Source organism: Hyaena hyaena, unplaced genomic scaffold, assembly GCF_003009895.1.
Source record: "Hyaena hyaena isolate Hyena2069 unplaced genomic scaffold, ASM300989v1 scaffold_871, whole genome shotgun sequence".
Classification (NCBI taxonomy): Eukaryota; Metazoa; Chordata; class Mammalia; order Carnivora; family Hyaenidae; genus Hyaena; species Hyaena hyaena.
Genome location: NW_024081500.1, coordinates 450,632 through 467,919, shown reverse-complemented (window position 1 = coordinate 467,919; position 17,288 = coordinate 450,632). Strand labels below are relative to the sequence as shown.

Sequence of the window (17,288 nt, the reverse complement as noted above, 5' to 3'; positions counted from 1 at the left end):
TAGTTTCCTGAGGAAGCTCCACTCTGTTTTCCAGAGGGGCTGCACCAGTTTACATTCCCACCAACAGTGTAGGAGGGTGCCTGTTTCTCCACATCCTTGCCAGCATCTAGAGTTCTCTGATTTGCTCATTTTAGCCACTCTGACCGGCGTGAGGTGATATCTCTGTGGCAAAAAAACCAGACTCTTAAATATAGAGAACAAACTGGAGGTTACTAGTGGAGAGGTGGTTGGGGGAATGGATAAGAAAAAGGGGATTAAGTGTACACTTCTCATGGTGAGCACTGAGTAATTTATAGAATTATTGAGTCACTATATTGTACACCTAAAACTAATATAACACTGTACGTTAATTATACTGGAACTTTATACTGGAAAGATTTATAAAGCCCAACAACAAAAATAAGGAAGAGAAAGTACATTTGTAGTGCTCTACCATAAAAATTAAACCCTGCATATAAGTGAACCCATGCAGTTTAATTCCATGTTACCCAAGGGTTGGCTGTATATTTTAGCCATTCCAGTAGCAGTGTAGGAGAGATTCAGTTGCTCTCCATCCTCACCAGAACTTGGTATTGTCAGTATATTTCATATTAACCATTCTATTAGGTATATAATAGTAACCAATCTGGAGCATGGGTTTCCCTAATGGCTAACAGTATTCAGCACATCATTATTACTGTTATTAGACTTCTCTATTTTATAACTGGAAGTTTGTACATTTTTACCACTGTCACCCATTTCATCCACATCTCACCCTCACCCCTCCCTGTCACAACCACAAATTTTTTTCTGTATCTAGGAGTTTGGGTTTTTTTCTTTAAGAATCCATATATAAGTAAGATCATATGGTTTTTGTCTTTCTCTAATTTATTTACTTAGTATAATACCCTTAGGGTCTATTCATGAGTCATAAATGGCAAGAATTTTTTTTCTCTTTTTTTTTTTTCTTAAGTTTATTTTGCGAGAGAGAGCACAAGTGGGGGAAGGGCAGAGAGAGGGAGAAAGAATCTCCACGTCAGTGCAGAGCCCGACTTGGGGCTCAGTCTCACAAACTGTGAGATCATGACCTGAGCTGAAGCCAAGAACCGGAGGCTTAACCAATTAAGCCACCAGGTGCCCTAGGGTTTTCTTTTTTTGTGGCTGAATGTTCTATTGTGTGTATTTGTGGGTGTACTGCATTTTCTTTATCCATTCATTTGTGTAGGACACAGGTTTTGATGTATGGCTATTGTAAATAATACTGCAGTGAACATGGAGGTACAACTATCTTTCTGAGACAGTGATTTCATTCCCTTTGAATGGATAAAGTAGAATTGGTGGGTCATATGGTAGTTTTATTTTTAATTTTTTGAGGAACCTCCATACTGTTCCTAGTGGCTGTACCAGTTTACAGTATCCGTCATTCTTTTTATCTTTTTATGTCTGTAGGCTGTTCCTGAGGAGACATCTCTGATTTATTTAACAAATCACCCACTGGTGTCCATTCACATTGGTATTAGTTACCTTTGACTGCACTACAAATTACTTTCCTAAAAATTAATGACTGAAGACAAACATTTACTAATTCTGTTGTGTGGGATTGTCTCGTGTGCCTATCTGGACGGGGGCTGCCTGAGCGAGATAGCTTTTTTTTTTTTTTTTTTTTTTAAACACATCTAAGCATCCACTGGAATGGATGGATGGTTGGATGGATGGGGTCATTCACAATCTCCTGTAGCAAGAGGGCTAGCCTGGGCTGTAGTATAATGTTAGAGGAGCTCCAAGAGACTGGTATATCTCACTGAGCAAGTCTGGTTCTGTCCTGTTCATTACTGTCCTATTGGACACATTGGTCAGAGTCCCTAGGAGGGGATACTATCCAAAAATGTGAATATAAAGAAAAAGTTGTGGGTTTTTTATTTAAAAAATGTTTATTTTTGAGAGAGAGAGCACAAGCGAGGGGGAGAGAGGGAGAGAGAAAAATCCCAAGCAGGCTCTGAACCGTCAGCACAGAGCCAGATGTGGGATTGAGCTCACCAACTGTGAGATCAAGACCCGAAACAAAATGAAGAGTTGGATGTTTATGGGGCGCCTGGGTGGCTCAGTCGGGTTAAGCTTCTGACTTCAGCTAAGGTCATCATCTTGTAGTCTGTGAGTTCGAGCCCCACGCTGGGCTCTGTGTTAACAGCTCTGAGCCTGGAGCCGTCTTCAGATTTTGTCTCCCTCTCTCTGCCCCACCCCACCCACATTCTGTCCCTCAAATATGAATAAATGTTTTAAATTTTTTTTAAAAAAAAGAGTTGGACGTTTAACTGACTGAGCCACTCAGGCACTCTGCAAGAGTAAATTTATGTAAGAATCACAAGAGTGTTTATTTCCTTACATTTGTCAAAAATGATGCCATAAATATCCTTGTACATGTTTGTTCTCAAAAGGGTAAATTTCTACGGATTCTATTCTTAATATTAATCCCTGGTTCAAAGAGAATAAAAAGCTTAAATTGTATAATTGCAGATTGTACTCTGAAAACATTTATATACTCTGGTCTGAAGCCTGTCATCCTAAACATACCAAATACCTAATACTTATTAAATGTGGTGTGCATTTTTTAAACTTAGAACTATGATAAGGATGATAATAACATTTCAGTTCATTCAAAGCTGTATGTGGTGGACAACACTAATCTACTATGCAGATGAGAAAAAATAAAACTTAGGCTTAGCCTCAGAGTGCCTTTATCCCATGGCCTCAGCACTCTGAATGTTGCTGCTCATTCAATCTTTATGAATGTTAAGGTTTAAAATATTTTTGTTTCATGTTTACATTGTATTTATTTGAAAATCAGATGCATTTTAAAAATTGTTGTTACGAGTATCTGCAATTTTTAAAAGTAAGTGGCCTGTTTATTTAGCTATTAAAAAAATTAGGTTGATCTTTCTCTTATTCCTCTTGTGATAGGGTGTGGAAGAGTGGATCTCATGTATTGATGGTAGGAATGGAACTGGCACATTGACTCTGGAAAATAGTTTGGCAGTTTCTGTTACACACACACACACACACACTCACTCACACACTCAAATCTTTCCATTCCTTACAATATATAAGACAGGGTCAGTTGGATCCAAATTTAGGATTTATATTACTATGACAGTTGATGCTTTTCGCATATGACACAAACCCTATTTTTACACTACTTTTATTCTTGTAGAATTTGTCACAGTTGCCTATTCTTGGCCACTGGTCCTCAGAGCCCCGCCTTCCTCTCTGGACCCAGGAAAAGCTCGGTGTGCATCCTAGGCTGCGCCCTTCTCTGGGCTTTGACCTTTTCTCACTTTCTCTGACCTTAGAGGCCTACCCACCCCATTACTCTTGCCCACGCCTAACTGGCGCATTCCTGCGGTTTTCTTTCCCAATCAGTGACTGTCATTCCTGTGCCCTCAGCTTCTGAGAACGTTGTTCTCTGTCCAAAAGTCACTTCAAACCGTTTCTGCTGGAAACTCCCCCGAGGAGGCTTCTGTGAATTCTGAGCTATACAAATACCTCCACTTCCTGTTAACAGGATCACGCCAACCGTGCCGTGTCCTAATTTTAATTTTCCCGTCTGCTCGTTGAAAGGGATTTCCCGCGCACCGTTTTTGCCTGGCGTAAGCTCCAGCCTTGAGCATACCTGTGCGTTTCCGCCCGGACTGACAGGCCCTTTCACGTTCCCAGCCGCGCCTGCCAGCGGGCGCGGAATCGGCCTCTCGGCGTCCCGTAGGGCCGGGATCCAAGATGGCTGCCCCCACGGGGCAGGGCCAGGGTGCCGCCATGTTGCCGCAGCGGAAAAGCCGGGATCCAGAGGTCTTTTCTCTAGAAATGCCTCAGACCCTTGTTGGCCGCAGTCCGGCGGTGCTGAGGGACGCGGACGGAGTTCAGCGAAGTAAGTTCAGGCGCCGGCCGGTCGCGGTGGTGTGTGGAGAAAATCAGGTGCCTTCGTGGACTGTGGCCGGGGACCGTCCGTCGGCGTCCGCCTAGGCTGATGCGGGTGGAATTCCAGCGGGAGGAGACCGAGGGTGGGTGTCGTTCCGTGTTAGGGTGTGCGCTTGGGGTGCCTCTAGCCTCGGTCAGGAGGTGCTCTCGTAGCTCCTGGGTAAAGATTTCTAGAGAACAGCGACCGGGTGCCGACGGCACAGGCGGGGGCCCTCTACTCGTTGGGGCTCAGAGATTGCGCGCGGGAGTCAGGTGGCTGTCAGCTGCCGAGTGGAGCGGGTTTTGTTCGGGACTCAAAGATGAGCTGTTCCGGGGTTCACGGGTCGGGGTCCGTGCGTGGAGCTGACGCGGGGGCCGCGGGGGCGCGGGTGGGAGCATGGGGCTTGGCCGCGGCGTGCAGAGCTCGGGCCTCGGCTGCTGTCGCGGACGGCGGGTGTGACGTCCCCGCTGCCGCCCTTTAAGCCCCGGGCCAGCACCGCTTCTTACTCTCGAATTCTCAGGAATGAAAGTTTTTGGCGAGATGAACGATCCAGCGTATCTAATAGCAGTTTTATATTTAAGATGCTGCCTTTTATCCTTTGTCCTTCAAGATTCCTTGCACATTCCTCTTGGATATTTCTTTTCAGATTCGGACACAAGTAAAATCTCGCATCACACTGTACGTTCGGTTCCCAAGGGATAATCCTTGTCAAAATTTTAGTAGATTAAAATTTGAGGCTTTTAGATTATGTGCTTAATGTTGGTAATTCAGATAAGTTGTGTAAATGGTACTATGATTTTCTCTCTTGCCTTATTTCATGTAATAAACATTTACAAATTACTTTTAACGTGTGAACCGGTGATCTTGTGAGTGGTTTCGTGTTAAGCATTTGCCGATGTAGATCTAAGTAGAGGTGAAATGTTTGAGATTTTGAAGTATCGTTTTGGGGGCAGTTTATGATTATGCCTTTATACCCGTGGATTTGTTCCCCAGCCTTTCCAATAGTTTCCAGTATAGACTATTTTTATTGCAGTTGTAAGCGTGTTACTACTTTCTGACATCCTTGTCCTTATAATTTTCTATAATGTAAAAGATCAATTAACTTTAAATATTTATTTGCTACTTGGCCACGCTACTAAATTCTTATTACAGTCTCTTTCTCCCCACCCATTTTAGTGTAGAAAAATTTCACACATACAGTCATACTGAAAGAATTTTAAAGTAACCATGTGTATATCTCCCACCTAGATTTCACCATTAAGGAAGGATTAGATTACTCTACCAGTTACCTGACCCATCTTTTCATGAATCAGTCTTCTGTTGTTGGTTTTGGTGCATTTTAAAGACAGTTGCAGATCACTACCAGTACTCTAAATGCCTCTGCAATTACAGGATTAGTAGCATTCCAATAGCTTTTTACTTGTTTCCTTTGTTTACTTAATGAACAGAAATTTTATTTACAAATAGTCTTGGCCTGTTGTGAAGTGGAATGAAAGTGAATTTTGGAATGAGATTAATCTGGCTTTTCAATCCCATTGTGTGACTGGTGCGTCCTGTGTCTGTTTCCCTGTTGGCAAAAAGAGAAGTTAAATTACTCTTCCTCAGCGTTGTTTTGAAGAAAAGTATAGTAAAATACCTAAAATTGTGGTCTGTGATGGCAGGGGCCTACAGTATTTGAGTAAAAAGGCTGATAATTTCCCTATATTTATGATTTTGTGCTTTGTAAAATGTGTATTTATAACTCATTTTCTCTCTCCCTACCTCCTTCCGTACTTGTCTGTCTCTTTTTTTAAGTATGAAAACGTTTAAAGCTGTGAACTTACATTAATGATCTAGCAACAGCCATTCGATTTTAAATGTAGAATGCCAGTAATTTTCTGATTTAAAATGTAAGTCCTCTTATGAAAAATATAATGAGGAACTGCAAATGACCTTTCAAATATTATACTGTTGTCAGTATTTCCTTTTCAGAAATTCTTAGACATGAATTTTTCGGTTACTAGTGATACTTCTATTGCTGGTTTTAAGTTGAATGTTAGGGGTGCTTGGGTGGCTAAACAGGTTGAGTGTCCCCATCTGACTCTGGGTTGAGCCCGAGTCAGCCTTGTGCTGCGTGTGCAGCCTGCTTAAGATTCTCTGTCCCTTTCCCCTTCTCCTTTGCTTGTGCTCTCTAAATAAATAAATAAATAAATTTTAAAAATGTTAAATTAGGGGCGCCTGGGTGGCTTAGTCGGTTAAGCGTCCGACTTTCGCTTAGGTCATGATCTCGCGGTTCGTGGGTTCGAGCCCCGCATCGGGCTCTGTGCTGACTGCCAGCTCGGAGCCTGGAGCCTGTTTCAGAGTCTGTGTCTCCCTCTCTCTCTGACCCTCCCCTGCTCACGCTGTCTCTCTCTCTCTCTCCTAGAAATAAATAAAAATATTAAAAAAAAATGTTAAATTATTTCCATGAAATGTCTTGCTCTTTAACACTGACCTTGACCTGTGTGTGCTTTAAGATGATATAGATTTTTTTTTTTTAATTTTAGAGTGTGAGTGGGGGAACAGGACAGGAGGAGAGAGAAAGAGAGAGAGAATCCTAAGCAGGCTCCAGTCTCAGTGCAGAGCCTGACACAGGGCTTGATCCCAAGACACTGGGATCATGTCGTGGGTGGAAATCAAGAGTCAAACTTGAGCTCAACTGACTGAGCCACTGAAGTGCCCCTAGAATATAAAAAAAATTTTTTTTAAGTTTATTTATTTATTTTGAGAGAGAGAGAGTAAGCAAGTGGGGTAGGGGCAGGAGTAAGAGAGAGAATTCCAAGCAGGCTCTACACTGTCAGTGCAGAGCCCTATGTGGGGCTCGAACTCACTAGCCATGAGATCATGACCTGAGCTAAGATCCAGCGTTGGTCGCTTAACTGACTGAGTCACCCAGGCGCCCCTAGAATTTTTCTATTTAAATGTTGTAACCAGCCACCTGACTAAATACATATACAGACAAGTTAGGTGAATACTGATAATTTGCCTCTTTCTATATTCGAAAGTCAACTTTGATTATTTTTTCAAACTGTCTTGTACTGGGTAGTGTTTTCAGATGTAAATTCTCAATTCTGCCATTGTAGATAGAGTGTGAAAACAGAGACAATAGTCAACAAATGGATTTGATTGGGTTCCTATAAAACTTTATTTATGAAAACAGGTGGTCTAGGCCCTGTGTTACTGACCCTTGGTTTAGATGACCCATGGGCAAATACAGCCCATGAACTGAATCTGAGCCAGTGCCAGTTTTTGTTAATAAAGTTTTATTGGAGCTCAGCCACACCTATTTTTTTTAATATGGCTGCTTTTGGGCTATAGTGGTATAGTTGAGTAGTTGCTACAGAAACCATGTGCATTATTTTTTTTCTCTTTTAACGTGTAGTTATGTATATTTAAAATACATATATTAGTTTTATTCTTGACACTAGAGATTGCAAAATAAGATAGTTTGTATTTGTCAAAGTATTATGATATTAGTACTTTTATACTCTTCTCTGTCTATACAGAGATTTAAAAGTTTTTCATTTACCACTTCATATGGTATATGCTGTCATGGAATATTTTATATTTTATTTTTTATTTTTCATTTTTCCTTTAGTTTTAAATATTTTTTAAAATTTTTTTAATGTTTATTTATTTTCAGGGATGCCTGGGTGGCTCAGTTGGTTGAGCCCTTGACTTCAGCTCCAGTCATGATCTCACGGTTCATGGGTTCGAGCCCCGCACTGGGTTCTGTGCTGACAGGCCAGAGCCTGGAGCCTGCTTCTAATTCTGTCTCCCTCTCTCTCTGACCCTCCCCTGCTCATGCTGCCTCTCTCTCTCTCTCAGAAATAAATAATGTTTATTTATTTTCCAGAGACAGAGAGAGTGCGAGAAGGGGAGGGGCAGAGAGAGGGAGACACAGAATCCGAAGCTGGCTCCAGGCTCTGAGCTCTCAGCACAGAGCCCAGTGCGGGGCTTGAACCCACAAATTGCGAGATCATAACCTGAGCTGAAGTCAGACACTTAACTGACTGAGCCACTCAGGCACCCTAATTTTTATTTTTTTTAAATTTTTTTTAATGTTTTATTTATTTCTAGGAGAGAGAGAGAGAGAGACAGCGTGAGCAGGGGAGGGTCAGAGAGAGAGGGAGTCACAGACTGAAACAGGCTCCAGGCTCTGAGCTGGCAGTCGGCACAGAGCCCGACGCGGGGCCTGAACCCACTAACCACGAGATCATGACCTAAGCGAAAGTCGGACGCTTAACCGACTAAGCCACCCAGGCGCCCCAAGGCACCCTAATTTTTAAATATTTTTTAATGTTTATTTTTGAGAGAGAGAGACAGAGCATGAGCGGGGGAGGGGCAGAGTGAGAGGGAGACACAAAATCCAAAGCAGGCTCCAGGCTCTGAGCTGTCACCAGAGCCTGACATGGGGCCCCATCCATGAAACGCGAGATCATGACCTGAGCCAAAGTCTGACACTTAACGGACTGAGCCACCCAGGTGCCCCTGTCATGGAATATGTTAACTCTTCATGTTTTTAAAACCTCCTGAGAGATGACCATTGTTATGTTTCCAGTTGGTGTTTACCAGTTTTATTTCTCTTGACTCCTTACTCCTCTGCTTACATTGGAATATCCTTTCCTTCTGCTTGAAGAACCTTCTTACTTGCTGTAACACAGGTCTTCTGATGAAGAATTCTGTGTGCTTTTGCCTGAGAATGTCTATTTCAGTTCGTTTTCTAAAGAATATTTTTGCCAACTATCCTATATAGGTTTATACTTATAATACTCTACAGAGTATGAAGAACTGGATGACAATGAGAAATTATATAAGACAGTGCTTATTATTTGCTTATTAGCATGATGTTCTCAAAGTCAAAGTGTATATACCCTGGGATGTACAAAGACTTTGGAAGAGGTAGATGGATATTCATGATTTAAGAGAAAAATGTGTACATCTTACTGTATGCCCTCTTTCCTAAACTTGATCTGCTTGAGGAGTCCCCTGCCACTGGGCATCACACTCTTCTGGGTCTCTGTCCCACATTCCCTTTGACAGTCATACTACTTCTACTTTACAGAAGAAAGATGTGCTTCCCAGAGCACATTCTGAGTGTTACGTTTCTTGGGCCAGAGCACTTAATAAAAAGATTTTTTTTTTAATTTTTAAATTTTAGTTAACATACCATGCAGTATTGGTTTCAAGGAGTAGAATTCAATGATTTATCATATACCACACCCATGGAGGGCGCCTGCGTGGCTCAGTTGGTTAAACATACAACAGCCAGTGCTCATCCCAACAAGTGCCCTCCTTAGTACCCAGCACCCATCTAGCCCATCCCCCACCCACCTCCCTCCATCACCCCTCAGCTTGTTCTCTATCATGAAGAGTCTCTTGTGGCTTGTTTCCCTCTCTTCTCAAAAAGATCTTTTGGGGCTTTGGTTTAAGATGAATGCATAGCAGCAGTAACAACATCTGGGCCTAAAGAGATTGTGCCACTCAGAGTAATTTGCTTTTTCAGCCTGTAGGTGCTGGCTCCCCACGGACAAGAGGGATCCCGGGAAAAAGGAGAAGAAGATTCCAAGATTTAGGTATCAGCATTTCTCAAGAAACCCTTGACTGGAGACTGAGATTTTTGAGCAGAAATTTAGAGCTGATCCAGAAGAGCTAAAGACAGAGCATCCCAGTTAGCAGCTATTTCCCAAAATCAGAAGAAGATGATCCAGGCCCAGGTGACTTTTGGTTTCTTTTAATTCTTTTCCTTTTCCCTCCAATGGATTTGTAGAGGCCTGTAAAAAAAAAAAAAAAAAAAAAAAAAATCAGTGCAATTAAACACTAAAGTTTAAATTGAGAATAGCAGGATCTGGAGAAATCGGGGCCAAGTAGGATCAGGAACATACTTTTCATAGGATCCATACTTTGTGACTCATGTTGGAATATATGTGATTATGCAAGACCCTGTCGGTCACGTAGCTGTCCATGTTGCACATATCTCTGACAGCCGTCATAAGAGAATCTTGGTAAGTTACGTGGTAGGCATTAATTACTGTGATCTCTTTCTACGACCAACGCTTCTGAAACCAAGCATGTGAATTTTTTCACACCAATGACCAGTTCCCCAACTCTCCAGACACCACCTGTGTACAATTTGATTCAATCTTGACACTAACTACCTAGAGTTCCTATCTTACACCACAAACTTATAGGGCTCAGTCCCACGAGACTGACTTCATTACAGATGCCAAGTATTTGGTGCCCAGAGTCCCCATACTTCTGACTTGGCTACAAAGGGGCAAGTCCTTGGGTTTGAGAATTCACTTCAGTGGCTCACAGAACTCAGGAAAACACTTTACTTCACACTTACCAGTTTATTATAAAAGGTACAAGATGGGAAGAGCCAAATGGAAGAGAGGCATAGGGCAAGGTATGGGAGAAGGGGCGAAGACCTTCCATGCCATCTCCAAGCAAGCCACCCTCCCAGCACCTTGATGTGTTAACATGTTCCCCAAGCCCCGTAGTTCAGTGTTTTTTCATGGAAGTTTCATTATGTAGGGGCAAGTGATGAAATCACTGGCCATTTAGTGATTATCTCAGTCTCCAGTTCCTCTTTCCTCCCTACACGGCTGGGGTGGAGCCGACACTTCCAGCCCTCTAATCAATAGCTTGGTTCCATTAGCAACCAGCCACATCCTTAGGGTACTTAGGGGCCCACAGGAGTAACCACCTTAATATAAATCCAGGTGTGATTGAAAGGGGCTTGTTACAAATAACACAAGGTGCCCCTCTCACTCCAAGCACTCCCAAAGGCTTTAGTAGCTTTGTGCTAGGAACTGGAGATGAATACCACATATATACCTCTTATTATATCACAGTATGGAGAAAACTGGCTAGTTCCTTGAGGAATGTTAAGGTTTCATGACATATAGGTTTGAAGTTCACATGAGTCTTTGATCATTTTTCATAGAACTGTGGTGAGTTAAGGCCTTAACTGCCCTTACTTCTCATAAATGTAAAAACCTATTTCCTACAGCTGTTTCTTCATTGTTTCTATTGTGGTATTAACCCTGCCTAATGATATGTGCACATATATATATTTGTCTATATACATACATGTGTCTATAAGTATATTCTTTATAGTTTTATTTTTTTACAAATTTGCTTAATCATCTATTAATCTCTTTGTTTTATACATATTTTATACAGTTCCTTTTATTTTGTTTAGTATATTAACCACTGAAATTAGTATGGATTGTCTGGTGATTCTAGCATATCTTCAGTTTTCATTACTGATTTTGGAATTGGTTCAGATGCTCATGGTGAACTAAGAAATCTGTGTTCTTCATCTACATAGTTCCATACTGGCAAATAGATGCTTAAATCTATATACATTACAGATGTTCTTAAACCAGCAAGTGGATTTAATGGTACCTATTATGGAAACTTAATTTAACTTTCACCTGTGTTGAATGAAGAGAAAACTGCACAATGACATAATATTTTATAAGATTTCTTATTCAACCACCATGTATTAAAGAATAAAAACCACCGATTTCCTATATGGAGGAATGAACAGAATAATCTCCTTTATCCATTTTTTACATATCACTGAAAGAATATCACTTCATTAAACATAGCTGTGTTATAACAGGAATCGCTGACACTGGAGGATGTGGCCGTGGACTTCTCCCGGGAGGAGTGGCGGCTCCTGGCCCCCGCCCAGAAGGACCTGTACCGGGACGTGATGCTGGAGAACTACAGGAACCTGGTGTCAGTGGGTGAGGACAGCTCCCCGGTGTCTCTCACAGGGTGCTCTGCTAGTGGTTTTTTCTTTCTCAGCTACTTACCTCCTTAGTACTCTCAAATGATAGATTCTCAGATCCTTCTTTTGTCTCAGGCAAGGGGATATAATGTCCCCTCTCTTGAGAGAAAAGCCTTGATGTTTACAGATGTGAAACCTTGTTTTGTCCCTAAAATGTAACATTATCCCTTCTTGATATACTCCAGCCCACTGAGTCCTCCTCTTCTTTTTTTTAAGTTTATTTATTTATTTTGAGAGAGAGAGAAAGTGTGACTCAGGGAGGGGCAGAGAGAAGGGGGAGAGAGAGAGAGAGAGAGAGAGAATCCCAAGCCAGGCTCCACGCTGCTAGCACAGAGCCCAACATGGAGCTTGAATCTGCGAACTGCGAGATCATGACCTGAGTCCAAGTCAGACACTGAACCAGCTGAGCCACCCTGGCGCCCCAACCACTGAGTCCTCTATCATTTCTCATGAACAGGGTATCACGCCAGCAAACCAGATGCACTCTCCGGGTTGGAACGAGGAGAACTTTGGACGATAGAAGATGAAATCAACAGTCGAATCTGCCCAGGTGAGTGAGAGCGTGGCAGGGTGGTGGGTGGGTGCAGAAGTAGTATCCTGGTCAGGCAGAGCTGTGACAGTGCCTGAGGAAAAGTAAACGGTCCCTCCCCACATCTCTTTTCCCCGTATGGGAACTCTTTCTTAGTTGAAATTTCAAGAAAAATATACCCCTTTTTTTTCTTTTGAGATCTGATCCCTGTTTATATACTTCTTGTTTCTGTTTGTTTTGCATGGTCATCTTCTTCCGACTTTCTAATCTTCATCTTCTTCATCTACTGTGACAGTGTCTCTACCTACATTCCTACTTCTCCTGCTATGAAATTCCACTTTCCAGCCCTTTCTGGAAAGAAACAACCGTGAATTCCCTACTTTGTTCTTACTACTACTATGCCTGCTTACCAGGAAATAATGATTTCCTTCCATAATATCTAATCCCACCTTCCATACTTGGTCTCCATGGTAACCTGTAGATTCCCATGACCCCCTCCTTGGGTTCAATTAATTTGCCAGAGGCTCACAGAACTCAGAGAAACACTTTGCCGGTATTACAGAGCCTGCCACCAGGCTTCATCTCACACACTGTGAGATCATGACTTGAACCAAAATCAAGAGTGATGAGCTTAACCAACTGAGCTATCCAGGTGCCCCAAGAGTTTCTGCAGAACTTTAATCTCTAGTTCCTCCTGCCTTTCCCAGAAATTGGTGGGTAGGGCGGAAAGTTCCAACCTTATGATCACTTGGTCTTTCTGGGTACCAGCCCATATTGTGATCTAGTAGGAACCCTATGCTAAATTGCCTCATTAGCATAAACTCAGTTGTGACTGGAAGGACTTATTATGAATAATGAAATAAACTCCTGTTAGGAAATTTTAAGGGTTTTAGGAGCTCTGTACCAAGAACCGTGGATGGAAACCAAATGTATTTTTTACTATACCACATGTAGGATTCTCACTAAATAGCTATTTCACATGAAGGCTTTTTAAAAACAGTTTTATTCCAAACTAAAATTATGAGAGATTATAGAGTGATTCATTGTTCTCTTCTCTCCTAGAAATCAGAAAAGTTGATGGATCCTTGCCGTGTCAGTTGCAAAATCGAAGCATTCAGAAGTGTGTGGAACAATGTTGTGAACGTAATACATTTGCAAACATTTTTAATCAGAACGAAAGTGATTTTCTGTTAAAGCAAAATTATGATATATTTGATTTACGTGAAAAATCTTTAAAATCAAATACAAGTTTTGAAAGCCAGAGTATAAGCTGTGATTTGGAGAACTCTGCTGAGTTGAATGAAGATGGGAAATCCCTTCTTCATGGTGCCCAGGAACAATTTTACAGTGTAAATAAATCTCCTGTGGGTGTAAAACCCAGCAACGATAACTCCCGGGTCACTAAACAACAGAGGACTCCAAACATGCAGAAAGCCCATGTATGCAGTGAATGTGGGAAAGCCTTTGTCAAGGTGTCTCAGCTCACTGATCATCAGAGAGTTCATACTAGAGAGAAACCTCATGGGTGCAGTATGTGTGGGAAAGCATTCTCCAGAAAATCCAGGCTAATTGAACATCAGAGAATTCATACAGGACTGAAACATTATGAATGCACTGAATGTGACAAAACGTTCCTTAAGAAATCACAATTCAACATACACCAGAAAACTCATATGGGACAGAAGCCTTATACATGTAATGAATGTGGGAAGGCATTCATCAAGAAATGTCGGCTCATTTATCATCAGCGAACTCATACAGGAGAGAAGCCCCATGGATGCAGTCTGTGCGAGAAAGCTTTCTCTACAAAGTTTAGTCTCACTACACATCAGAAAACTCATACAGGAGAGAAACCATATATATGCAGCGAATGTGGAAAAGGCTTCATTGAGAAGAGGCGTCTTGTTGCACATCATCGAACTCACACTGGTGAGAAACCTTTTATATGCGACGAATGTGGGAAAGGTTTCACCTTGAAGAACAGTCTTATCACACATCAGCAAACTCATACAGAAGAGAAATTGTACATATGCAGTGAGTGTGGAAAAGGCTTTTCGATGAAGCACTGTCTCATCGTACATCAGCGAACTCATACAGGAGAGAAACCCTACACATGCAATGAGTGTGGAAAAGGCTTCACCTTGAAGAGTCCTCTCATCAGACATCAGCGGACACACACAGGAGAGAAACCCTATGTATGTAGTGTATGTGGAAAAGGCTTCACCATGAAGAGTGATCTCATTGTACATCAGCGAACTCATACTGCAGAGAAGCCATATATATGCAGTGATTGTGGGAAAGGCTTCACCGTGAAGAGCCGCCTGATTGTACATCAGCGAACTCATACAGGAGAGAAGCCTTATATATGCAGTGAATGTGGAAAAGGCTTTCCAGCAAAGATACGGCTGATTGGACATCAACGAACTCATACGGGAGAGAAGCCCTATATTTGCAGTGAATGTGGAAAAGGCTTCACAGAGAAGAGTCATCTGAATGTACACAGGCGCACTCATACAGGAGAGAAACCCTATATATGCAACGAATGTGGCAAAGGCTTAACTGGGAAAAGCATGCTCATTGCACATTTGCGAACTCATACTGGGGAAAAACCATATATATGCAATGAATGTGGAAAGGGCTTCACCATGAAGAGTACTCTAGGTATACATCAGCAAACTCATACTGGAGAGAAGCCATACAAATGCAACGAATGTGATAAAGCCTTCAGGAAGAAGACCTGCCTCATACAACATCAGAGATTTCACGCCGGAAAAACCTCCTTTGCATGTACCGAATGTGGAAAATTTTCTTTGCGCAAAAATGATCTCATTACCCATCAGAGAATTCACACAGGAGAGAAACCATATGAATGCAGTGAATGTGGGAAAGCCTTCACGACCAAGTCAGGGCTCAACGTTCATCAAAGAAAACATACCGGAGAAAGGCCCTATGGATGCAGTGATTGTGGGAAAACTTTTGCCCACTTGTCAATCCTCGTTAAACATAAGAGAATTCACAGATAGTCACTTTGGGAAATCCTGTTGCCAGTATGCTAGTTGTAGGCCCTCAATATAATATTTTGCAATGAAGAATGAATGCAAAGAATGGTATTATCTTTAGTGATTGATTATGTTTCATGTTGACAAAAAATTTTACAAAACTATTCACATGCAGTCAGCCTTGATGAAAATATTTTAGAACAATATACATCTAAAAAGTGTTGACTAAGATAGAGTCTATGAGCGTGACTAGGAAAGTCTTCAGTTGGAACTAGACCTATCATGTGATCATCATCACAGATCATGAATGAAAAAGGAAAGGCTTTCCCCAGAAGTTAAAACCTCAGTAGGTATCAGTTCACACTAGAGAAGTGCTCATTTCTGCAGCACATATACTAAAGTTCACACTAGAGAAGTACTTTCCTATGGCAATAAATATAGCAGGTCTTGAAGCAATATTTGCCAGGAAATTCCACACAGAAATAACTTGGGAACACATTCAATGTGGTGGACGTTAGCAAAATACCAGACAACTTAAGGAAAGAAGCCTTGGGGAAATGGATGAATGAGAGCATTCTGTCACATGTCTAAACAGATAATACATACCTCTCAAACTTTGAGAACAGGATACCTTCAGCCATATTTCTAATTGCCTTGTCATTGATTTTATAAATTTTAAATAGTGGCATTACTCTCATCATGTATTAAATTTCAATATGTACAACACAGGAGTGTCCTATGAGTGTTCTATGCCTATTTCATTATATAATTAACTTTTGAATTTCTTGGGTTCCAAGTTTAATTGTTATTACTGAATACTCGAAGTACTTCGTAATGAAACAATATATTCATAAGTTTAACACAATATATTTGGATGTGTTTAACCAAGTTTCTAAGCAGCATCAAGTGGTTTATAAAATTAATGTACATGCAATGTTTATATAACTTCTAATTTTTTTAAAGTTTATTTATTTTGAAAAGAGAGTGGGAGAGGGGCAGAGAGAGAATCCCAAGCAGGCTCTGTACCATCATTGCAGAGCCCAGAGAAACCCAATGTATGTAGTGTATGTGGAAAAGTTCATGAACCATGAGATTTCAACATGAGATCATGACCTGAACCTGTCAGATGCTTAACCGACTGAGCCACCTAGGCACCCCATATGATTTGCACTAATTTTGCATTAAGTTTAGAATCACAAAAAATGAATCTTTTGGAGATTTCCTAAATGCCCTTCAGCCAGCTACTTCCAAAGGTAAAACCTTACATAACCATAGTTCAATATCAACTAGAGGAAAGTGAAATTATTATAATATTTTTAACCACGGGATTTACTTGGATCTCACCAGTTTTAACATGCACTCATTTTTGGTTGTTTTTTATATACAGTTTTAAGAAGCTTTATCACATATACAGGTTTCTGTAACCAGTAAAAATTCAGAATGTGTTGTCAACACAAACTCCCTCATGCTACCCCTTCATAGCGACACTTTTCCCCGACCCCAAACCCTGGCATCAGAGATTCTATAAATTTGTCATTTACAGAATATTAGAAAAGTAGAGTCATTTAGCACTTACCCTTTGAAGTTGGCTATTTGACCTTATGAAATAATAGAAATTATATAGGTCTCTGCCCCTATTTGCTGGCACACGCTCCTGAAACCCTTGTAAATTCATAAGTGATAAGTGCATTAGGAGCATTTTTTATTCTAATGAGGTGACTCTGGGTGGGCTCCTGTAAGGCTTCTGGATGAGGACTGGTCACCAGAGAGACCAAGCCATAGTTAGAAGTTTGCAACTTTCTGCCCCAACTCCCCCCCACCCCCCAATCCTCCAGAGAGGAGAGAGGGAAATTGAGTCAATAATTGGTCAGTCTTGAAGAAGCCTTCATAAAATCCCCAATGATAGGTGAGCTTCCAGGTAGGTGAACACAGGTGGGGGAGGGTAACATAACACAACTTCACCAGGATAGCGGCTTGTGCTTGGGGACCCTTCCAGGTCTCACCCTATGT

General features: G+C 41.4%; 1 protein-coding gene across 1 annotated transcript in view; it reads left to right on the top strand.

The window, feature by feature from the left end:
* The window catches only part of ZNF615 (zinc finger protein 615), a 35,988-nt gene extending 19,962 nt beyond the window's left edge, over positions 1-16,026 (top strand). The window contains 8 exon segments of the mRNA XM_039220156.1: positions 513-569; positions 3,539-3,623; positions 3,691-3,898; positions 4,123-4,381; positions 9,588-9,663; positions 11,580-11,706; positions 12,208-12,300; positions 13,342-16,026. Of these exon segments, the coding sequence (XP_039076087.1) occupies positions 513-569; positions 3,539-3,623; positions 3,691-3,898; positions 4,123-4,381; positions 9,588-9,663; positions 11,580-11,706; positions 12,208-12,300; positions 13,342-15,302 (2,866 nt within the window). The 3' untranslated portion in view covers positions 15,303-16,026.
* Positions 16,027-17,288: the final 1,262 nt, after the last annotated feature.